At 35.7% G+C, this 23,971-nt stretch overlaps 1 protein-coding gene across 1 annotated transcript in view; it reads left to right on the top strand.

Annotated features, from left to right (window-relative positions):
• Positions 1–23,971, top strand: part of AP3B1 (adaptor related protein complex 3 subunit beta 1) — a 239,403-nt gene that overhangs the window by 87,067 nt on the left and 128,365 nt on the right. The window contains exons 8-13 of the mRNA XM_068963860.1: positions 9,548–9,703; positions 15,592–15,689; positions 17,127–17,181; positions 17,269–17,340; positions 19,562–19,624; positions 22,353–22,485. Coding sequence (XP_068819961.1) covers positions 9,548–9,703; positions 15,592–15,689; positions 17,127–17,181; positions 17,269–17,340; positions 19,562–19,624; positions 22,353–22,485 — 577 coding nt within the window. The remainder of the gene's footprint in view (positions 1–9,547; positions 9,704–15,591; positions 15,690–17,126; positions 17,182–17,268; positions 17,341–19,561; positions 19,625–22,352; positions 22,486–23,971) is intronic.

Genomic DNA, 23,971 nt, shown 5'->3' on the forward strand with positions numbered 1-23,971 from the left:
ACATTTAGAAAAATTGCCAACATAAGCCACTGTATAAAATGTTTTAATTAATACCCATTGAAGTCCCCATGGGTGATAATACCTCATTTCTCTAGCCTCAGTACAAACAATATATAATAGTTGATTTTTAAAAAGTTTTTTGATGCAAGCACTTCTAAAACAATTTTCTGTTTTCCTGCCCTTTGGTAGCAAATGAAAGATACAAGTTAACATTTTTTCTTTCTAAATTGTACCATATTTTATCCAAGAATCAGGAGATCAGATGGTTAAGATTATATGCATAATATACTCCTGAATGAGAACTTAGCGTAATACCTAAAGGCTGCTATTACTAATACATAATACCTAATAACTGCTGTTGCAGCTTTGTAGGGAAGGCCTTTCTACTTAATTCTAAATTTATAGATGTTTTGTATGAATTAAAACCTCATGTGTGCATGCGTGCTAAGTTGCTTCAGTTGTGTCCGACTGTGACCCTGTGGACTGCGGCCTGCCAGTCTCCTCTGTCCTTGGGCTTCTCCAGGAGGAATTCTGAAGTGGGTTGACATGCCCTCCTCCAAGGGATCTTCCTGACCCAGGGATCGAACCCACAGCTCTTAAATCTCCTGCATTGGCGGTTGGGTTCTTTACCACTAGCGCCACCTGGGAAGCCCATGAATTGAAACTGCATAATGTTAATAGCTAGATAAAAATACACTAGAAGGTATTTTTTAAACTGTTTTAAAAAGTTAAGCAATTCCATTAGAAACAAAGTATTTCTAAAATATTTTTTTCAATGCACATGAAGATATATTAGAGTTAGTTCATCTGCTTTTTTCATATATGATGTATAATTAGTACTAAGTTGATGTACTAAGTTGAGCAAATGGAAGTTTCTTTCTATAGATTTCAGGATCTTTGAAACCTTTTTTATCTGTATTTACTTTTAAGCAGACTAAGCATCCTTCTGATTGTATCTTGTTTACCTTGTTTAACCAAACATCAACAGAAAATGTTTCTTGACAATGTGAAAATAAAATTCTTCCCACCATACATTTAAAATATTGATTAAGAATGATTATTTTGGAGTTGTTCTAAGTTATCTAAGATACAAAGTATGAGGTGTCACTTAATATCTTTGATTATTATCTGGGCTGTTTTCTCTGAGAGAGCATAAATCATCCTGAGTCTGATCTGTCCTGGTGGTTGCTGAAATTATGGCACTTTATGTCAAAGTTATGTAAAAGAGTGAATCTGACTTTTCTGTAAAAATAATATGAGGTTGAGAGACTTTCCTGGTGGTCTGCTGGTTTAGACACTGTGCTTCCAATGCAAGGAGCACTAATTTGATCCCTAGTCAGGAAACTAAGATGCCACGTATCTGCCAGTATGGCCAAAAAAGAATTAGTTTAAAAATAATAATACAGGTGAAAGTCACTCAGTCACGTCCGACTGTTTGCAACCCCATGGACTGTACAGATCATAGAATTCTCCAGGCCAAACTACTGGAGTGGGTAGCCTTTCCCTTCTCCAGACAGGGTTGAAATCCCCACCAGAAGACTCAGTCTTATCATTAATTACTTGAATATATTGTCCATAGTTAGGTCTCAGTTCTTGAAAATTCGTGTCTAATAGCCTCATTTTTTAACTTCTCTCTTTATTGTCTTTGTTTTTTAAAACTTACATTCACATCATTGCTTTTTTCTTATATGCATGTTTAGAAATAGGTAATGTATGGCATCCGGTCCCATCACTTCATGGGAGATAGATGGGGAAACAGTGGAAACAGTGTCAGACTTTATCTTTTTGTGCTCCAAAATCACTGTAGTGACTGCAGCCATGAAATTAAAAGACGCTTACTCCCTGGAAGAAAAGTGACCAACCTAGATAGCATATTGAAAAGCAGACATTACTTTGCCAACAAAGGTCCGTTTAGTCAAGGCTATGGTTTTTCCAGTGGTCATGTATGGATGAGAGAGTTGGACTGCGAAGAAAGCTGAGTGCCGAAGAATTGATGCTTTTGAACTGTGGTGTTGGAGAAGACTCTTGAGAGTCCCTAGGACTGCAAGGAGATCCAACCAGTCCATTCTGAAGGAGATCAGTCCTGGGTGTTCTTTGGAAGGAATGATGCTGAAGCTGAAACTCCAATACTTTGGCCACCTCATGCAAAGAGTTGACTCACTGGAAAAGACTCTGATGCTGGGAGGGATTGGGGGCAGGAGGAGAAGGGGACGACAGAGGATGAGATGGCTGGATGGCATCACCGACTCGATGGACGTGACTTTGAGTGAACTCTGGGAGATGGTGATGGACAGGGAGGCTTGGCGTGCTGCAATTCATGGGGTCGCAGAGTCAGACACGACTGAGCGACTGAACTGAACTGAATGTGTATGTGTCAGAAGCAAATGGCTTCATGAATTTTTGCAAACTGAAGACACTGATGTAACGAGTACTCAGATTAAGAAACAAATTATAAGTATTCACCAGAAGCCCCTAATTCCTCACTTTCCACTTAATATCCTGCTTTCCCTCTCAAATGGAAACAATATCCTGACCCTCAGTGACACTGCTTTTTCTTCCCCCTTTTTTGCCCTCTTTCCTTACTTTCTGAAAAATTGTTGAACTAGTTTTGAAGCTTTGGATGATTAGTTTTGGTTTGTTTGTGGATTATTACTTGATCAGGGCATCAGCAATCTGAGTTCATTCATTCACTTCAATTCTAGATTGACATGATTAAAATATGAGCTTCAGTTTTATGACCTTAACTCCCTAGGATATAGACTTTCAGGACTTAAAACTAGAGATTAAGGAGAGTTAGGGATCTTGCTTTTTGGTGGGTCCTGATCACCAGCTTTTGCTTCTGTAATTTTTGTGAATCTGCTAAAAGCTCTTTAGGCCTTTAAGATTTTTGTTATGTATATAACAACTCACGCTTTGGGTGGAGAAACAATTGCAGGTGTTCAACTGTTAGATTTCTAGGTTTACCACTACTTCTGGGTTTTGCCTGCATAATCCATCACTGTTCTTTTAGCTTTTCAGTGCCTTGAAACAAGTGTGTTTCATTTTTCTTTCCTAGCTCACTATAAGGTTTATCCCAAATTGCCTGTTATTAGAAGCAGAACTCTGTGATCCTATATTACCTGTTTTTAAAAAGTAATCTTTTAAGTGTTACTTTTAATGACATTTTATCCCTGGGGTTTGTGACTTCTTTTAAGCAACTGGAACTAGCATTGATTAAAGTTGTCTTAGTGTAATGAGTTCCCTAAACGGTACATTTTGGTTCAGAATGAAGCACCTGTACAAAAGCCTCTTGATATACTTGTAAATCTCAAATAGGAGGCAGTTTCTTTTCTGAGGGATAATTTTAGGGTTAGGGTTTCAGGGGAAACTTTTCTTCATATTTTGCATCTGGGGATATTTGATTTAAAGTGAGGTAATAATTTCTAGAAAAAATTTTAATAAAAGCAATGTTAATTGCTACTATTTGAGTGTTTAATATTCACTGAACAGTAAGTGATTATATACTTTCACTAAACAAATCAATCTTCATGAACACTTTCATAATATTATTTGGGCTGCCTAGGTGGCGCCAATGTTAAAGAATCCTCCTGCCATTGCAGGAGACAAGAGACTGGGCTTTCATCCCTGGGTTAGGCAGATGCCCTGGATAAGGAAATGGCAACCCACTCCAGTATTCTTCCCTGGAAAATTGCATGGACACAGGAGCCTGGTGGGCTGTAGTCCCTGGTGTTGCAAATAGGTGGACACAACTGAGCGCGTACACACACGCACACACTCATGATATAGATACTGCTTTTATTTCATTTTACAAGTGAGGAAATGAAGAGAAGGAGAGGTTAAGAAATTAACACGATCGTAGAGGCAGCCCTGATACTGAGCTGCCATGACCTAATATTACCCATTTTGATTGTATGCATCTCTCTTCAATCCTGTTTAGGCTCGTGTCTGTTCTCATAGGTTGAAAACGTAAGAAAACAGCTAGCAGTGACAGAGATTCAGATATTAAGTTATTGCAGATTGGCACCAGTCCTATGAGGAAGCCTCATCTCTTTCATTTCATTAACCTAATCAATCCTTAAACTTTTTTTCCTTTTAGTTCAAACTTAAGAGAATTATGCTGCTGATAAAAATATATAGTTAGTAATTAGCAGCCAGATCTAAAAAGCTATGCCATGGTGTTCTCATAACAATAAAACTAAGTTGAAATTTCACAGAAAGTGTAAGAGAAAGTTTCTTCTGACAGGAATATACTTTGAAATAATAGTTCATATCAATAACTATTTTAGGTATTAAGCAACATGTTCTTTGTGTTTGTTATCCAATAATCCTGTTGTTAAAACTTTGTACTATTTCAAAGAATCCCTTTCATTTTAGTAAATTACACTAATTTATCTAATGTTAAATGTTAAGAAAGAATTAGTTTATAGATCTTTAATAAAACGTTTGAAGCATTAATTTATATAAGTTCTACATAATAGCTTTGTAAGATCTTTGTATGTGGGAAAGATACTAATGAAAGAAAAAAATTCCTTAATAGTCTTCTTACTGCCATAATCCTAAATTCTTATATACTACAATAAGCAATACAAATATAATTTATTAAAATAACATAGTTGGGCTTTAATAAAATTAATAGTGAAGGAGAACTGGAATGAATGAATAAACTTTTTAAAAGGCAGCATTATGTACTTTTGAAGATTTTGTTAGTGTGTTTCATACTCATGAATATGATAAATATAGCAGTTTCATCATATCAATTTCAGGTTGATTTTGAACATTTGTTTGATTAATATACACTGAAGATTGTAGGTGAGTGCTTAGGCTTAAAGAATAAGTTAGTTGTGTATTGGCCTTGATATAAAAGTTTATCTCAGTTATAGTCCTTCTTTTTAAGCACTTAGACAAGTAATTTGTTTTGAATTGTATATTTGAAGAAGATAATGTTATAATTTCTAGTTTACTTCTAAATATGGGTATTACTTTTAAAATGCCTTTTGTTTTCAAAGAGTATACATTTGGTGAGTTTCTTTTGTTTGGAGAATTTCTTAAAATTTTTTTATTGTCGATTTAAAAAACACTGAGATAATATTATTCTTATTTCTAAGAAACCTAAAGGTCATGTTTTTGATGAAAAGTGTTCAGTGATATTTAAGTAAAGATTGTGTCTTAAAAGTACTTAAAAGGAAAACAATTCATTAGGTGATGTTAAACTATAACAATTTAGGTAATTTCTTTTATTGTTATCTTATAACAATGGATAAATATATGCAAATTGCTTTTAAATGATTTGCTGATTTTTTTCTCCTTAATTTTATTTAATTAAACTTTCTATTTTAAGATAATTGTAGGTTCACATGCAGTTGTAAGAAATCATATAGAGAGATCTGGTGTAACCTTTATTCATTTTCCTCCAATGGTAACATCTTGCAAACCAGGGTATTAACATTGATACATTCAGGATTCAGAATGTTTCCATCACAAATATCCTTCATGTAACCATTTTATAGCTAAACTCCTTTCCTTCCTCTGCCTAACCCTGCTGCCCCTTAACCCTTGGTAACTGCTAATTTTTTCTCCATCTCTATAATTTTGTCATTTCAGGAATGCTGTGTAAATGGAATTGTACAATATTAACCTTTTAGGATTACTTTTTCTCACTCAAGTTCAGTATACTTCTCTGGACATTAATCAGAATTGTGTGTATCAGTAGTTTCTTTCTTTTTATTTCTGGGTGGTATTCCATGGCGGAGATGTTTAACCATTTGCTTAACCAGTTTAACCATTCATCCATTGAAGGACATCTGTGTTGTTTCCATTTTGGCTAATAGGGATAAAGCTGCTATGATGTACAAATCTTTGTGAGAATTAATTTCTATTTCCCCGTGATGAATGCCTAAGAGTGTAATTTCTGGGTTGTATGGTAAATACAGGTTCAGTTCTGTAAGACACTGCCAACCTGCCAAAGTGAGTATAATGTTTTGCATTCACCACCAGCGTACGAATGACCCACTTCCTCGATGTCCTTACTGTCATTTGGTGTTGTCAGTACTTTTTTACATTTAATTTTAGATGAGAGCAATTGTGATGTGTATGCCATAACAATAGCACCTTGCAGTGGTTTTAATTGTGTTGCTTCATGTGCTTTGTTTGCCCTTTGGATATCTTCTTAGGTAATTGTCTGTATTAGTTTGGTAAGGCTGTAACAAAATACCACAGACTGGTCAAATAAAAAGAAATTTATTTCTCATCGTTTTCTCACAGTTTTTCCAAGAGGCTAGAAGTCCAGGATCAAGGTGTTAGCAAGTTTGGTTTCTCCCAAGCTGCCTGTCCATGGCTTACAGATGGCTGCCTTCTTGCTGTGTTCTAATATGCCTTTCTCTCTTCTAGTAAGAATACCAGTTATATTGGATTAGAATACCATTGATAAAATCTAATTTAACCTTGAAGTCCCTACTTAAGCATATGGTCACCTTGAGGCTTCAACATATGAATTTTAGGGGAGACATATTTCAGTTAAAAGGATATCTTTTGTCCTTTCTTAAACTGAATTGGCTTTTTACTGTAATGTTTTAGGAGTGGTCTATATATGCTAGACACTAGCCCCTTGTTTCATATGTTGTTGTTGTACAGTTCTAAGTGGGCCGACTCCTTTGCAACCCCATGGACTGAAGCACACCAAGGTTCCCTGCCTTCACTGTCTCCCGCAGTCTGCTCATACTCATGTCCATTGAGTCGATGATGCTATCCAACCATCTCATCCTGTCATGCCCTTTGCCTTACGCCTTCAATCTTTCCAGCATCAGGGTCTTTTCCAGTGAGTTGGCTCTTCAAGTCAAGTGGCCAAAGTATTAGAGCTTTAGCATCAGTCTGTCCAATGGATATTCAGGGTTGACTTCTTTTAGGATTGACTGGTTGGATCCTCTTGCAGTCCAAGGGACTCTCAAGAGTCTTCTCCAGCACCACAGTTCAAAAGCATCAAATCTTCAGCACTCAGCAGCACCACAGTTCAAAAGCATCAAATCTTCAGCACTCAGCTTTCTTTATGATCCAACTCTCACACCTGTACATGACTACTGGAAAAACCATAGAGTTGATTATACAGACCTTTGTCAGCAAAGTGATATCTCTGCTTTTTAATATGCTGTCTAGATTTGTCATAGCTTTCTTTCCAAGGAGTAAGTTTCACGTGTAGTTGCATACATTTTTTGTCAGTGAATACGTTGTTTTTTCTGCCTCTTCTTTTTTTTTATATATTATTTCATTTTGTTTCTTTATTAGTGAACCTGGGCATCTTTTCATGTTTGTGGCCATTTGTATTATTATTATTTTGGCCACACCACGCAGCATGTGGGATCTTAGTTCCCTAACCAGGGAATCCACTTTCCCTGCTTGGCTCTTGAAATGCTGAATGATTTTTTTGTTGAAACCTGGAAATTTTGGATATTATGAGATTGTGGATCTTATTCAAATTTTAAGTTTTAGCTGGGTTTGTTTGAGACTATTCCAGCAAAGAAAAGTGAGGTGCTGCCATCTCATCAGCGTCAGGTCACATTAAAAGTCCAGGTTCCCCCCTTAGCCCCCGTTGACACCTCAGGGGGCTCATTGTTACTGTGGGTGAATATGGGATCTGGCTCCGCACTGTTACTCCCCTGATGACTTTCTGGCTGGGAGGGATGGATATGTCTCATGACTGTTCCAGATTTGTCTTCCACTGACACCTCAGAGTGGGGTGTCCTTGTTACCATGGGCTGGTGTTGCTGCAGGTCCTGGGTGGAATATCCACTAAGCATCCTCTGCGCCCAGCGTAGGGGAGCCAGGGATAGAAGTCACCTCCGTATTGATCAGCAGACTTGGATGTCCAAGCTCCCCACACCGTATTACCTCCTGGTGGGGATTAAAATCCCAGTTCTATCTTGGTCTTTTCTGATAGCACCCCAGTGGGAGGCTGAGGGGAGGAGTGGATATCTAGGCTCTCCTTGTCAGTCTTTGCTTGTGGGATTAGGGGTAGGGTCGTGGTTTTTTCTCTGAGTTGACTGCACTAGAACAGTTATTTTCTTAAAAAGTTTTCTGTCTCGCTAGACTTTCTTTTTCTTGGTTCTTTGGCTACAAGGAGCAGGCTTTGGGGGGATTTGTTTAATCTATATTTAATTGATTTTCTTATTAACTCACTTCTCTTCCACCCAGTCTTTAATATATGAGGAAAAATGAAAATCCAAGGAACTCACTGTTGTATCATTCTTTGGTTCCTGAGGTGTCCATATCCGGCCTTTTTTCTCTCTGCCTTTCTTTTCTTAAATTGTTTTATATATAATGTCTTAGGTTTCTAGTTGTTCTTAGTGAGAAGAATAGGAATAAGTATATCTATTCCATCTTCCCAGAAGTGGAGAATACGTTCCAGGTACATGGTAACAGAAATCACCTCTAAATAGTGACTGCACTGTGTGTGCTAAGTTGCTTCAGCCATGTCTGACTCTGTGCGACCCCATGGACTGTAGCCCGCCAGGCTCCTCTGTCTGTGGAATTCTCCAGGCAAGAATACTGGAGTGAGCTGCCACGCCCTCCTCCCCCGACCTAGGGACCAACCCCGTGTCTCTTCCGTCTCCTGCATTGGCAGGGGGGCTCTTTACCACTAGCACCAGGTGGGAAGCCCTCGTTATTGCACTGGGTCCACTTGAATATGTTCTTTGTGTGCTTTTTGTTGTTGTTTATTTTTAGGACTCCTTACCTGTAGGCTGGGTTTCCCAGGTGACTCTGGTAAAGAATCCTGCCAATGCAGGAGACATGGGTTTGATCCCTAGGTCAGGAAGGTCCCCTGGAGGAGGAAATGACAGCCTGCTCCAGTCATCTTGCTTGGAAAATCCCATGGACAGAGGAGCCTGACAGGCTACAGTCCGGGGGGTCTCAAACAGTCGGAACAACTGCACGCATGGACCCATGCACCTATAGGCTACATTTACTGACAGAGATAATAAAGAATTCAAATAAATAAAAAGTGTAAGACAAAAGCATATAATCAAGTCTCAGGGATATACATAAATCTCAAACTTAGTCTTTCTTGACAACACAGGGGCCTTTTTAATTACCAATTTTTAACCTGTCAAACTTTATTAATGATTTCTTTTATGTGTGTTGCAGTTCAAACAATTTTCTTCTTTCCTCTGACCCTTTGATCCAGTTACAGAGAGACTGATAATTTATGGAAACAGTTTTCAGCTTTGGGTAGTATCATATCATAGGCTTTGTTAGAATTTAATGGTCAGCTTTTCCCTTTGGACGACTGTGGGTATTTCTATGCTAATTTAATGTGAGGTTTGCTATATAATATAAAAATATTATCTATTGCACTAAAGGACAGTTACTGTGCCATAAAATACAAGAAAAAGTAAGGCCTTTCTTCCATATAAGTAGCATAGTTTCAAATTGCCTCCACAGTAGTATTCGTAAAATATTATCATTATTGTAGATGTTTTTTAAAAAGTTTTCTTTGTGTAGTATTTGGGTAGTTCCAGGTCTGAACTAAGCTTGGAATTGGATTTCTTTCCTTTAGGGTGATGGCCTAGAGGACAATGAGAAGGATTTCTATGATTCTGATGAGGAGCAGAAGGAAAAGGCTGACAAAAGGAAGAGGCCATATACTATGGATCCAGACCATAGACTTTTAATTCGGAATACAAAGCCTTTGCTTCAGAGCAGGAATGCAGCGGTATGTAAAAACCATTACAAGAAATAATTCACAGCTTTTTAAAAATGGTGCTTAAAAATATGTAAGTTCAGCAGGTAATTTTGAGTGTACTAATGGAGCATTTATTTATTTGTTTGTATACTAAAAATCAGGTTTTTATAGGTTACTTGGTTTGGTACCTGTATGCCTACTGTTCTTCATTTTCCTTTTGATTTTGTAATTGGATTCCTGGGATACGAGCCTAAGATGTTTTGCAGTTGATTGGAAGACTGTATGTATTTCTCTGTTATGAAATTATTGTTGTGAGCACTTAATAAGGTTGTTGTTTAGTCACTAAGTCATGTCCAACCCTGTGACCTCATGGTCTGCAGCATGCCAGGCTTCCTTGTCCTTCACTATTTCCTGGAGTTTGCTCAAATTCATGTCTGTTGAGTCAGTGATTCTACCTAATCATCTCAGCCTCTGCTCATTATATTTGTATTTATCTATTAAGAGTTTTGAAAGGACTAACATATAGTTAGAAACACCTAGCATGATGCCTCATACATGCATAGTAAATTTTACTGGTAGGAATAATTAAAAATCATCTTTACTGAGGTCCTAAGTTTTTGTTTTGCTTTATATCTTTATTTTAAATAACTCTTTATATTTTAAAATATTTTAAAAGAATACAGTTTAAAATTAGAAAATACAAACTAGAAAAACTAATATAAACATTTTATTTCCATCACATATCAGTTATAATATCTTAATGCAGTTTTCCCCAGATCCTTCTTTTCTGTATAAGTGTTCCTCTGTCATATGTGTGTATGTCTGTACATAATATATTTTAAACCAAGATAAAAGTCATAGTACACATAATATTTTGTAACATATTTTTTCTAGTCAGTTCCCTATTTCTACTTCAGTAAAATTTCATCTCATGAAATACCAGTTTACCCTAAATTCTTCTATAACTGGTTCACCTATACCAGTTACACTGCATTACATCTGGTTGTTTTATCTTCTGAACTCTCAAGTCTTGCAGAATGTTCTCTGGGTTTGTCTGGTTACTTTCTTTACTATACCGTTGTTTCCTCTTAACTGGAAGTTATGTAAGTTTTGATGAATTCAAGTTAAATGTTTTCTTAAACTTATTTTAGTTAAAAACAAATTCTTAACAAATCATTCTGTACAACTAGTTAAAACTGAAAATGAGAGTTTCCCTTGAACTGCTTTGTTTTCTGATGCTTGAGAGTTTGGTCCTTAGAGCTTTGTATGTATATCTTAGGAATTAGCAGTTTTTATCTTATACTTTGTATTTAGTTTCTAAATCATGATTAGGTAACTATGCACAGTAATGACACATATGTTATTTTATTAATATTGTAAAATATGCTTATATTTTAGTGTGTCCTCACTTGACTTGCTGTTACTTAAGTAGCTGTAACTTGCCAACTAAAATTACAATTTATTCATTTTTAATTTTACTTTGTCTTGGAAATTGGCTTATAGTCCAAATACTTACTGATCAAGAATGTTTTTGAATAGTGAAACAAAGAGAGGTAGTTTGTACTGTACCAGTATACTTTGGTTCCCTGCTTATTTGATTATATACCAACTAGAGGTAGTTTGCTGCTGCTGCTGCTAAGTCACTTCAGTCGTGTCTGACTCTGTGTGACCCATAGACGGCAGCCCACCAGGCTCCCCCATCCCTGGGATTCTCCAGGCAAGAACACTGGAGTGGGTTGCCATTTCCTCTTCCAATGCATGAAAGTGAGAAGTGAAAGGGAAGTCGCTCAGTCATGTCCGACTCTTCGCGATCCCATGGACCGCAGCCTACCAGGCTTCTCTGTCCATGGGGTTTTCCAGGCAAGAGTACTGGAGTGGGGTGCCATCACCTTCTCAGGCAATGGCACCCCACTCCAGTACTCTTGCCTGGAAAATCCCATGGGCGGGGCAGCCTGGTGGGCTGCCGTCTGTGGGGTTGCACAGAGTTGGACACGATTGAAGTGACTTAGCAGCAGCAGCAGCAGAGGTAGTATATGTTTTGTTCCAATATGTTTTGGTATCCTGCTTATTTGGTTCAACTGGATTTAGAAAAGGCAAAGGAATCAGTTCAAATTGTCAAAATTCATTCTATCATAGAAAAAGCAAAAGAATTCCTAAAAAACATCTGCTTTGTTGACTACACTAAAGCCTTTGACTGTGTGGATCATGACAAACTGTAGAAAATTCTTAAAGAGATGGAAATACCAGGCTACCTTACCTAATTCCTAAGAAACCTGTATGCAGGTCAAGAAGCAACAGTTAGAATTGGACATGGAACAAAGGACTGGTTCCAGATTGGGAAAGGAGTACGTCAAGGCTGTATATTGTCACCCTGCTTACTAACTTATATGCAGAGTACATCATTTGAAATACTGGACTGGATGACTCACAAGGTGTAATCAAGATTGCTGAGAGAAGTATCAATAATCTCAGATATGCAGATAATACCATCTTAATGGCAGAAAGTGAAGAGGAACTAAAGAGCCTGTTGATGAAAGTGAAAGAGGAGGGTGAAAAAGCTGTCTTGAAACTCAACATTCAAAAGACTAAGATCATGGAGTCTGGTCTCATCATTTCATGGCAGATAGATGGGGAAAAAGTGAAAATAGTGACAGATTTTATTTTCTCAGGCACCAAAATCACTGCAGATAGTGACTGCAGCCATGAAATGAAAAGACGCTTGCTCCATGGAAGAAAAGCAATGACATATCTAGACAGCAGAGAAACCACTTTGCCAACAAAGGTCTATCTAGTCACTTCAGTTCAGTTCCGTTCAATCGCTCAGCCATGTCCGACTCTTTGCGACCCCATGGATCGCAACACGCCAGGCCTCCCTGTCCATCACCAACTCCCAGAGTTCACTCAGACTCACGTCCATCGAGTCCGTGATGCCATCCAGCCATCTCATCCTCGGTCGTCCCCTTCTCCTCCTGCCCCCAGTCCCTCCCAGCATCAGAGTCTTTCCCAATGAGAACTCTTCGCATGAGATGGCCAAAGTACTGGAGTTTCAGCTTTAGCATCATTCCTTCCAAAGAAATCCCAGGGCTGATCTCCTTCAGAATGGACTGGTTGGATCTCCTTGCAGTCCAAGGGACTCTCAAGAGTCTTCTCCAACACCACAGTTCAAACGCATCAGTTCTTTGGCACTCATTCTTCTTCACAGTCCAACTCTCTCATCCATACATGACTACTGGAAAAACCATAGCCTTGACTAGACGGACCTTAGTCAGCAAAGTAATGTCTATGCTTTTGAATATGCTATCTAGGTTGGTCATAACTTTTCTACCAAGGAGTAAACGTCTTTTAATTTCATGGCTGCAGTCACCATCTGCAGTGATTTTGGTCTAGTCAAAGCTATGGTTTTTCCAGTAGACATATACTGATGTGAGAGTTGGACCATAAGTAAAGAAGGCTGAGTGCTGAATAATCGATGGTTTTGAACTGTGGTGTTAGAAAAGACTCCTTGGACTGCAAGGAGATTCAGCCAGTCAATCCTAAAAGAAATCAACCCTGAATATTCATTGGAAGGACTGATGCCGAAGCTGATGCTCCAATACTTTGACCACTTGATGTGAAGAGCCAACTCACTGGAAAAGATCCTGATGCTGGGAAAGAGTGAGGGCAAGAGGAGAAGGGCGCAGCAGAGGTTAGATAGCATTACTGACTCAATGGACATGCGTTTGAGCAAATACTGGGAGATGGTGAAGGATAGGGAAGCCTGGCGTGCTGCACATGGAGTTGGAAAGAGTCAGACATGGCTTAGTGACTGAGCAACAATAAATATGTGTAAAGGTTGGCTTTGGAAGGATTGTGAATAGAATTTTTTGTTGTTGTTGTTAGCCTTCTTAGCTTACAAGAGAGACATTGAGAGTTTGTTTCAGGAAACTTTGTTAGTCCTGTGTAGATGGAATTGGAGATAACCGATACTGGAGGCAGTGTTGGGAAGCTGTTATGACAGTCTGGATAAGGTGATAGTATATGAATGGTTAGGAATAGAAAAGTTTTTACAGAATATACTTTCTTATAAACATATATAATGTAAGTGTTGAAGGCCTGTGTGGTTGTGTTTTCAGTTGTTTTGGAGTTATGGGAGCTTCCCTCATGGCTTTTACAGATTAGACTATAAAATTCAAATTTGGGGTATTGAAGAGAGATTAAGACACTTAGATTTGTAAATATTGGGGAAAAAGAAGATCCTTTCGCCCCTTTGGGTTTGAGAGTGCCGTAATTAATGTATCAGAACAAATGACATACTAAGTAGAATCTAGAATCTTAAAATCATTAACACACATAGAAAGTACAGTTTATTAAGCTTCAGCTTTCTTTTCTACATACAGTACTTGTTAGCCATCTGTGTGCTTTAATATTTTTTAAAAATGACTGTCACCTATTTGTAGATTGTCAGTAATTAATTTTTTCTTACTAAAATTTTAAATTCAGCAGAGGCTGTGCTATAATTCAAGTGTATTTGTAGATCACAAGTGAAGAAATTAGATATTCTTAAACTTCTCAATTTCCCAAGTCATGTCTGAAAGCTGGACGTCAGTCTTGTTACAAAAAAGAGAAGTACACAGAAATGCCATAGGGCAGTAAGTTGAGGAACCTATAACTCTACTTTTAAAAAATGTTTCTAATTCTAGGAGAAACTGTTTTTGCTTTAAGCACCCTCAAGTACTGTAAACTCTTCAGGCATACATAGAAGTCCTGCTATATATGTTACCTACAGCCAAAGCAAAAATAATGCAATATTAATACATCTTCATAACCAAAGACAAGATGATTAATTTCTGTAGCTCTCTCTTCGCAGTTGTCACATGCTGAACTGAATACTTTCACTAAGTGGAAAGTCTGGAGTTTTGATCTCTGGATCTAAGTGTAGAGGCACGTGGGGAAACATAGTCTTGTTATATTTTATGACAGGGAAAGTCTGACTATCCCCGTAATAGCTTTTAACCAAGCACTATTTTTAAGGTTCTACATTTGAAAAACAGGATTTCAAATGCTGCTTTTTTAGAGGAATTGTTTTAATAGAGTTCCCTTAATTATAACTTAAATATGCTGTATTTGGGGATTCTTTAAAAATTTTAACCTCCTTACTACTGTTACCTTTAAGTGTCTGGTTTCATTCCTGTCTCAGGGTAGCACCAGCAGCAGCAACACTAGGAAGACTGTGGGCTTCGGAGTGTGTGTCAAGCTTTGCCATGCACTACTGGCGTGTCAGTCCTTGGGTGATTCACTGAACATTCTTTTTTTCTTTCTGAGGGTGTACAGGACTGCTTTCCTAGAGCTGCCATATCAGTTTACCAAAAACTGTGTAGATTAAAGAAATAAAAATTTCTTCAATATTTTATTAAAGAAAAATGTTAATTTAAAAGTAAATAGAAATTTACTCTTTCACATATCAGGAGACCCAAAGTCTAAGTCAAGATGTCGACAGGGTGGGTTCCTGCTGGAACCTCTTAGGGAGAAATTAGCTTCTGGTGATCGCCAGCAGTTTTCGACATTCCGTGACTTAAGGCCGCACTGCGGTTTCTGCCTCTGTGTTCATACTGCCTTCTTCTCTGTGTCCTTTTCTGTCTCTGATAAGGACACTCACATTGGATTTAGGGCCCACTCTATATAATCAAGTATGATCTCATCTTGATCATTACCTTAATAACATCTGCAAAGACTGTATTTCCAAATAAGGTCACATTCTGAGGGTAGGCATGCATTCTTAGGGGGACCCTGTTCAACCTGCCACACAGAGGTAACAACATACTCATCTTAGTTCATGGGGATTTTGTAGGCGTTAAAGCAAATCCTATGTAAGAACATACTTCGAAACTGTAGTGTGGAACTGCCCATAGTTCTTACTGTTTTCATGCTTTATCTTTTAGGTGGTTATGGCAGTTGCTCAGCTGTATTGGCATATAGCACCAAAATCAGAAGCTGGCATTATTTCCAAATCACTAGTGCGTTTGCTTCGTAGCAATAGGTATGACATGATTTTATATGTGTGTTTTCTTTTGTATTGTGTTACTTTACTAGTAATGTTTGAACAAATCAAATGTGTCTGTTAGGCATTTAACACATGGTTCTGACTATATTTTATCAGTTGAGATTTCATACTTAGGGGATTATTATAGAAGCCTTTAGATTATTGATTTCAAAGTTAATGTTAAATGTTGAAGGTGGTTTTTTTTTTTAACCTTAAGCCAAAGAAATTGGAAGTATTTTTTTGTAATATAGTATATGCTATTACAGTAGCCTAGTATTTTGGTATTTCTAGGCATGACAATAAGAATTTTGGGGATTTACATTAAATCTGGAGTCACTGAAAAACTACATTAAATGTATTATTGTATTGGCTAGTGTAATTATATAAGACAGAACTGCTTTTTGTAAAGTTGCAATATTTAATTACAGTAGTTCTATTTAAGAAGAGAGCTATATTCTTAATATTACTTGTTTTAAAGAAATGCATAAGCTTGTTATTTCCTGGAGATAGGCAGGGAGGTAGCAATGTACTTTTCAGTTTTACCTCTCTGTAATTCAGCAATTCAAGTCAGCAGTTCAGGAAACCTTGAGTTCCTATCACATGCACTTTCCTAAGTTTAAGATCAGATGTTTGTCATTTGTTTTGTTTTCTGTATTTAAGAAAACTGTTGTTTCAAGCTATTTAGCTTACCCTGAATATTTTCCAGTAGTTATTTTAAATTAAATTTTTTTCCTTTGAGTACTTCTGTTAATGAGTTGAGAGAAGAAAGATAAATATTTACTTTTGTTCTTAGCTCAGAATCAGTGCCACAGCTCTCACCCTAGGTTGGCTTTGGCCCTGCCTTAGTAAGATGCTGTTTCCTTTGCGTCCCTCTGTCTGCTCGCATAGGCATTCTTTCCCTTTTATCGGTTCATTAAGTTTTGTTGTCCGTAGCTGGTTCGAATAAGGATCTGGAATGCATCTTTCACATGAAGCGTTATACCAGATTCAGTGGTACATTCATTTCTTAGATATTTGGACCTAAAATAACATGGCTTTTTTTCTTTTAAAACCTGTCCTTCACTTTGGACAGAATTGAGTCACGTGATGAGCCCTCCAGTCAAGAGTTTGTATTAACACTGTGCTTGTGATTGTTCCGTTCACCCTAGAACACCTTCTTTGCATATGTTCAGAGCACGTACAGCATTGGCTCTGCCTGTTGTAACTCTTCCATTTGATGAATCAAGTCTAATGTTGTAGAGCTTATAGGGAAAGTGTATTTTTAAAAGAAGGCATAAATATCTTAAGATTTGCTAGAAATCTTTCAGTATCATATTTAAGAGTGTCTTTCAATATGAAGCTTAACTGCTGATTCTTTTTCTTTAATATAGTGTTTGCTTTAGGATATATTTTGTTGGAAAATATACCTAGTCAAAATTCTACTTTAATTTCTAGGGAAGTGCAATATATTGTCCTACAGAATATAGCAACTATGTCAATTCAAAGAAAGGTATGTATGCTGTGAACACAAAATTTAAGAGAGACATGAATGTACTAGTATCATAAATGTATTTATATATTTATTTTTGTAATCTAGGGTATGTTTGAACCTTATCTGAAGAGTTTTTATGTTAGGTCAACTGATCCAACTATGATCAAGATACTGAAGGTATGCATGCCCTTATTTTTCAGAGACTTTAATGCATCATTACTTTGACACTATTGCTGTAACTTTTAGTTTAGCATTTTCAAAATGGAGACCTATTTTTTTTTAAATAGATACATTGGGGGATTTTCTTTATGCTTTTAAAACTACATTATTGTATACTAATTACTGTGCTACATTTTAATAAGACAAAGTTAAGACATGCTGCCTATACCTTAAGTAATTCACAGGAAGTGAAAGAGACAGACATGTAAGTGGATAATTTTAGCCTTGTGTTTTAAGTGATTAATAGATGTGAATTGCGTGTTGTGGAAAAAGAGAAAGAAGCAGCTAATTTTCTGATATGTTTAGAAAAGACTGGTGGAAAAGATGACATTAGAGTGGATCTAAAAAGAATGACATGATTTTGTCATTTTTTTTGTTGTTGGTAGGTAAGTTGATAGCAAGGTTGTAGGGTTCAGTGTAGGAAAAAAGGCACATTTTATGCAAATACAAGAGATTATGAAAGAGTTGTATTTAGGGAATGATAACTACAGTATAGAGTATAGTTATGAATATAAAGTTATAATGATGAAAACAATGTGATACTTGGAATATGTGGTAATAACATATGAAGCATGGAAACAAATCTATGCATATCAAATGCATCATACATGAGGGGAGACATTATAAACCAGTGAGAGCTATTCAGTAGTAGACTATTCAACAAATATTGGAATGATTGGTTAATCACATGGAAGCTTAAGTTTAATAAAAAAAAAAATCTAAGACATGCCCTAATTATATAATTAATTTACAGAATAATTGGTTTGCAGTTATGAAAAGCATCCAGGTCCTGAAGGTCAAAAGAAAGGTTGAGAAACTTTTATACTGAAAGAAACTAAACTAAATATAATGTATGATATGGAACTCATACACTATTTTCTTAATACATTATTGAGATAATTAGTGAAACCTAAATGTAAGTGATTATTGTATAGATTTGATGTATCAGTGTTAATTTCCTGGTTTTCTTGGTTGTATTGTGGCCTGTAGGACAATGTCCTTGTTTGCAGAAAATACGTACAAGATGTGTTTGGGGATGATGTGGTATCATTTTGGCAACTCTAAAAGCAAATGGCTTAGATGAAAACTGCTTTTCACCTTTTCTCTATGTTAAGAATATGACTTTTCAAAATAGTACAGCAAAGTAAGATGTTCTTATCAAAATAAAATGAAAAGTCAGTTCATAATCTAGGAGAAAAATATTTCCAGTACATAACCTAAAAATTGACTAGTATCCAGAATATATCGGAAAACTCATACAATCTATGCCTTTTAATTAGAGTGTTTAGATCGTTTGCCTTTAATGTAATTATTGATATGAATATCTTTATGTCTACATCTTTCATTTTATTTTTCTGTTTGTCCCATCTGTTCTGTGTTCCTGTTTTCCTTTTTGAAGCTTTCCTTCAGATAAATTGAATATTTTTTTATGAGTAGATACTGAATTTTTTTAGCAAACCTATTGAAGATGAGCTTTTAATTTCACATTTCTTTTAACTAAATCCAGAAGAAAGAATTAAAATGTCTAAATATTTGGTTTGGTAAGATGAAGGAAAACTAATCAAAAGAATTAATTGGTATCTGGAATGTAAAGGTATTACATGGAGGGCAAGTTGTTTTCTAACTTTATTATTAAAAGATAAAGAAAACTGCCTTAAGTTGTTTAGGTTAATTAGATAATAAGTTATAAAGTTGGAGCAAACAATTAGCGAAGGTGTAGAATTCTCTTTTTTGTAATTATTTTTTAAGCACCATATAATTATTCTGTTTGTAGATGTAGGGAGACAAAGTTCGACTGAAAGGTGTAGTGTCTCACATTTGTAATAGGCATTTTTTAAAAAATAGAAATTACCTTTCTATTAAATGGCTAACCTTTATTAAATTCACTTTCTTTGTGTTTTTTTTTTTTAATTTTTATTTGAAGGATAATTGCTTTACAGAATTTTGCTGTTTTCTGTCAAACATCAGCAAGAATCAGCCATAGGTATACATCTGTCCCCTCCCTCCTGAACCTCCCTCCCCATTCCACCCCTCTAGATTGTCACAGAGCCCCTGTTTGAGTTCCGTGGTCATACAGCAAATTCTCATTGGCTATCTGTTTTACATATGGTATTGTAAGTTTCCGTGTTGCTCTCTCCATACCATCAAAAAACATTTACTTTCTCTTTTTCTACCTTAGCTTGAAATTTTGACAAACTTGGCAAATGAAGCCAACATATCAACTCTCCTTCGAGAATTTCAGGTTTGTGTACAATGCTAATTATACAATCACTTCTAAAGCATCTGTTCAGTTTAAAGTTAGATATATGTCTTTCTCAGTTTAGATGTGTGTAATTGTATAAATAAAACTGAATAATTTGGAAGAAGGTTGACAACTAATTTATAAGTTTTCAATAATAAGCATCAACTACAAATTTTAAATTTAAGGGAAATAAAATGTAGTCCCTTTCATATTGCAGAATTTGAGAAACTAGTGTATAACTCTTTGTTATCATCATCAATAGTTTGTGCTACACTCTGTACTCAGGAAAATGGCTTCATTTCTTACTTGGTTGTCCCTATTTGATTATCTGCTTCTATTTTAGACATTGTCTGCTTGCTTCATGTATAGCTCAGAAAAAATGGTTTAAAATTGCCCTCCTCATGATTGTTTAACTGTTAATGTTTTGTTGTATTTTTAAAATCCTATATGTGGATAGATGAGATGCTTCCGAGATGCACATGCTCCAAAAACATAAAAAAATTGCCTCATGGCTCTTAGGCTTTTTATGACGAAAGAGTTAGCTCTGAAGACTTAGTGGTAGAGCACAGTAATAGAAAACCTTATATCAATATTGCGGGTTTCATTTCATCAGCAGTTTTTTCAACTAAAGTATACCGCATGCCACACAGTATTCCCAGAATTTTTGTCTACCCCCAGCTTTTATAGGTGGCTTCCCAGGTGGCTCAGTGGTAAAGACTCCAGCCTGCCAGTGCAGGAAACACAGGTTCGATCCCTAGGTTGGGAAGATCCCCTGGAGGAGGGAGGGCATGGCAACCCACTCCAGTATTCTTGCTTAGGTTGTTTGATAGGTGGTAACTTTTAAGTGTATAGGGTCCCAGAGAGTAGGACAGGACTGAGCAGCTGAGCATACACATGCAGCTTTTATAGATTAAAGTTATTTTGTTGCTATAATCATTCTTTATGCCTGTTCTAAATTTCTTTTTAGCTATATAGACATTGTATTTCTTTTTGACTCTGTGATCTTATACTTTTATCAGGAGTAGTGGGATATTATAATATATTCATGCTTTGTAATTTTTTAACTGGATTACTATACTTTTATGCTATATATTTTTTTAGAAAAAGTTCTTATAAAACTAGGATATAGGCTCATTTTATATTTGCGTGGCAGAAAATACAGTATCTCAAGTTCTTAGCTAGTAATCTGTGGCTATAGAATGTTGCTGAAATGTGACTTGTAACTCCTTTTTATAGGTTTGCTTATTTACTTTTAAGTTTCTGTCTCTGTGTTTGCAGTTGTCCCGTATCTTGTTGTCATGTATGATATGAGCTGTGTAATCTGTTTGGATGTCCTTTTGCTTTCTGCTTCTGTCAGGTTACTGGAGTTGTAGGGAGTGAGTCCCAGGTAATGTTATGGCATTGTTTGTCTATTTCAGAATGTTGGTAATCCAGTCATTTCATTTAATATCAGGCTATTTAATAAGGTCCATTCTTTAGTCAGACTTTTAAATACATTCTTTGTTTATACATCTGTTTTTATCACTGTCTATACGTGTACTTTTTTTGTGTGTTTATGTGTTATGTCCATAGGTGTTACAGTTTCTTTATAACTTTTTGAAATAATGGAGAACTTTTCAAAGGACTTATTTTTTGTGATTGAGGAAATTAGGTAATCAACTGGGAAATGGTTTTAAATACAGTGATTTTTCCTACAGGGAACTAAGAAATTTAATTTGTTTATTTCTTCAACATTTAATCATGTTTTTGGTGCCATTTTCACCAATTTCATGTGTCTTTTAGATAGTTTTTGGATTTTCTCCTCCATTTGTCATTTAGACACCATTTAAATGCATATCCTTTTTTGCATGTTAGATGAACAAGGTTTTAATTCTATGTTATGTGCTTGTTATTTGAGTTTGGGAATCTTTTTTTTTTTTAATTCCACTTGAAAATGGGATTTTAAATCCATTTATATTTTGTACATAAATGTGCATATTTATTAAAAGTACATCTCTTTCTGTCTGTATACAATAAAAGCTTAGTTTTTGAATTAGGAAAGTAATAACGAAAGTGACAATTTTTTAGGCCTGTAGTGATTAATTTCTTAAGTTTGTATAAATATGTCGTTTACATTGTATTTTTAAAACATCTTTTTCAAGAAAATCTTTTTCAAAAGTATGATGTTTTATTTTATTGCAAATCAGGTATATTTATAAAGTCTTTATTGAAATGCTCCTCACTGTGGCTATTGTAGTTTTATCACCATTCAGATAACCTTTTTTAAAGTAAAATGTTTATCGGTAGCATATTGCTCCTTTTTCTCCACTTCTCCCAATTTTTAGGTTTAGTATCTCTGAAAAGGCCACCCTTTTTTCGTGAATTCATAGATGCTGCCAGTTAAATGAACTGAAACCTACAAAAAGAGAGGTCTCATCATTTCTTTCAACCTTGCACTTAAACTAATTGCTATCTTGGGTGACTGCTCCCCCACTATCTGTTTTGGAGTTATAAGCTACTGTGGCTTCAGGTGAATGAAGCTGACTTGAAAATGTGCCCATACTACAGTCACATCTTTTAAGTGAAAAAACAGAACTGAATTAAGTCAAAAGGTGGACGTCCTATTGTGCCTATAGAGGAGAAGATTATATATTCTAGAACTTGATTTTGACAAAGCTTCATATTGTAGGGAAATTTTTCTTTGCTTGATAGTACCAGTGTATAAACTAATTGAGGCAATGTTTTTTAGACCTACGTGAAAAGCCAGGATAAACAGTTTGCAGCAGCCACTATTCAGACTATAGGCAGATGTGCAACCAGCATCACAGAAGTCTCTGACACATGCCTCAACGGCCTGGTGTGTCTGCTGTCCAACAGGGATGGTGAGTTGGCAGTTTCATTTCACTTGCAAATAATTTATCATTTGGATATTCTTGGCATGATCTACAAATTGTAATTTCTCTTTTAGTATTGCCTTTGAGCTTTTTCTGTATGTCTGTGATCACAATGAAGTGTAACATTTTATCTTTGAAATACACATATGCACACACACAGGGTTTTTGTTGTTGGTTTAGTAAATTGGATAATTAACTTACAAACAGAATTTTCTTGCCTGAACAGAACTAAGAAAATGTAGTCTGTTTATTTTATTTTTTCACAGTTTATTCACCTTCATTTCACCCTTTCCACAAAGGTTCCATTTTACTGGTTTTTAATGGCATATAAGTCTTGTATAATATTGGTTCACCTGCAGAGGGTGCTAAAAGCAGGCAAATGACTTTACAACAGGAGAAGTTAAAAAGGCTAGATCAGAAAAGTAGGGTAAACTTGTAATTTCAAGTTGTTTTCTCCCAGATTAATTTAATAATTTTATATTCAAGATTAATTAAATGTAGAAGTCATCAATTTGGAACACCTTCATGTTTTTAAGCCAATCAGTGTCTAAACATTTTGTAGAACTGGATAGGTAATATCTTGTAAAATACATAGTCTAGAGTTCATTCTTTCTATCGTAAAATATGTTATTTCTATGATATGGCTTTAAAATAAATGAAACCTTTTGGAGAAAAAAGACTCAACTCTCATCTTTAAAGGTATTTATTTATTTAATTAAAAAGAGATTCGAACAAGGGATTCTTTCTAGGAAACACATAATTTTCTGTATTAAATTATTGAAATTATTTGTGGGATTCTAAATAAAATTATGTCATATCTAGACACAGGCATATATGACATAGCAACCATAGGGTGAAACAACAAAATTGATTACTTTTTATATTTTATTTGAAAATAGCTTTTTACTACAAATATTACTCCTAATTATCTTTTCGCACTTGTAGATCACTTTTGAAAGCTGTAACATTGTTGTAATTACTTCTAATGAAAAAAACTTGAAACAAAGTTTGTCCCCAAATAAGAGTGATCTTTACAATCAACATAAGATTATAACTGTTAACCTGTCAATTCAAGATATTATAATGGAGAGAACATTTTTCTGTGTGTAGTATTGTAACTCCAAATAAGTGGCAAAAAAAAATTATCAAGGAAATAGATTTTTTTAAAACACTGACTATAGACGGTGATTACAGAGGATAGGATGCTAAACGTCATTCATTTTATCTATTTCTACTTTTAATAATAGCATCCTCTTTGTGTCTATTTCTGTTACACTTTAAATTGTGAGTTTAAAAATATGCCTTCATTTTCATATGTCTTTAATAATGACTTCCTATTTGATCAAACAAGACGCACTTCACTTTGATTTCACACAAAAAGCACACAAATCAGAACACTGGCTAGTTCTTTCACATATAAAATATATTCAGGGTTTTTTAATTTTGTATTTTTACTTTTTTTTCTCACATGAAA

This window comes from Capricornis sumatraensis, chromosome 2 (assembly GCF_032405125.1).
Source record: "Capricornis sumatraensis isolate serow.1 chromosome 2, serow.2, whole genome shotgun sequence".
NCBI lineage: Eukaryota > Metazoa > Chordata > Mammalia > Artiodactyla > Bovidae > Capricornis > Capricornis sumatraensis.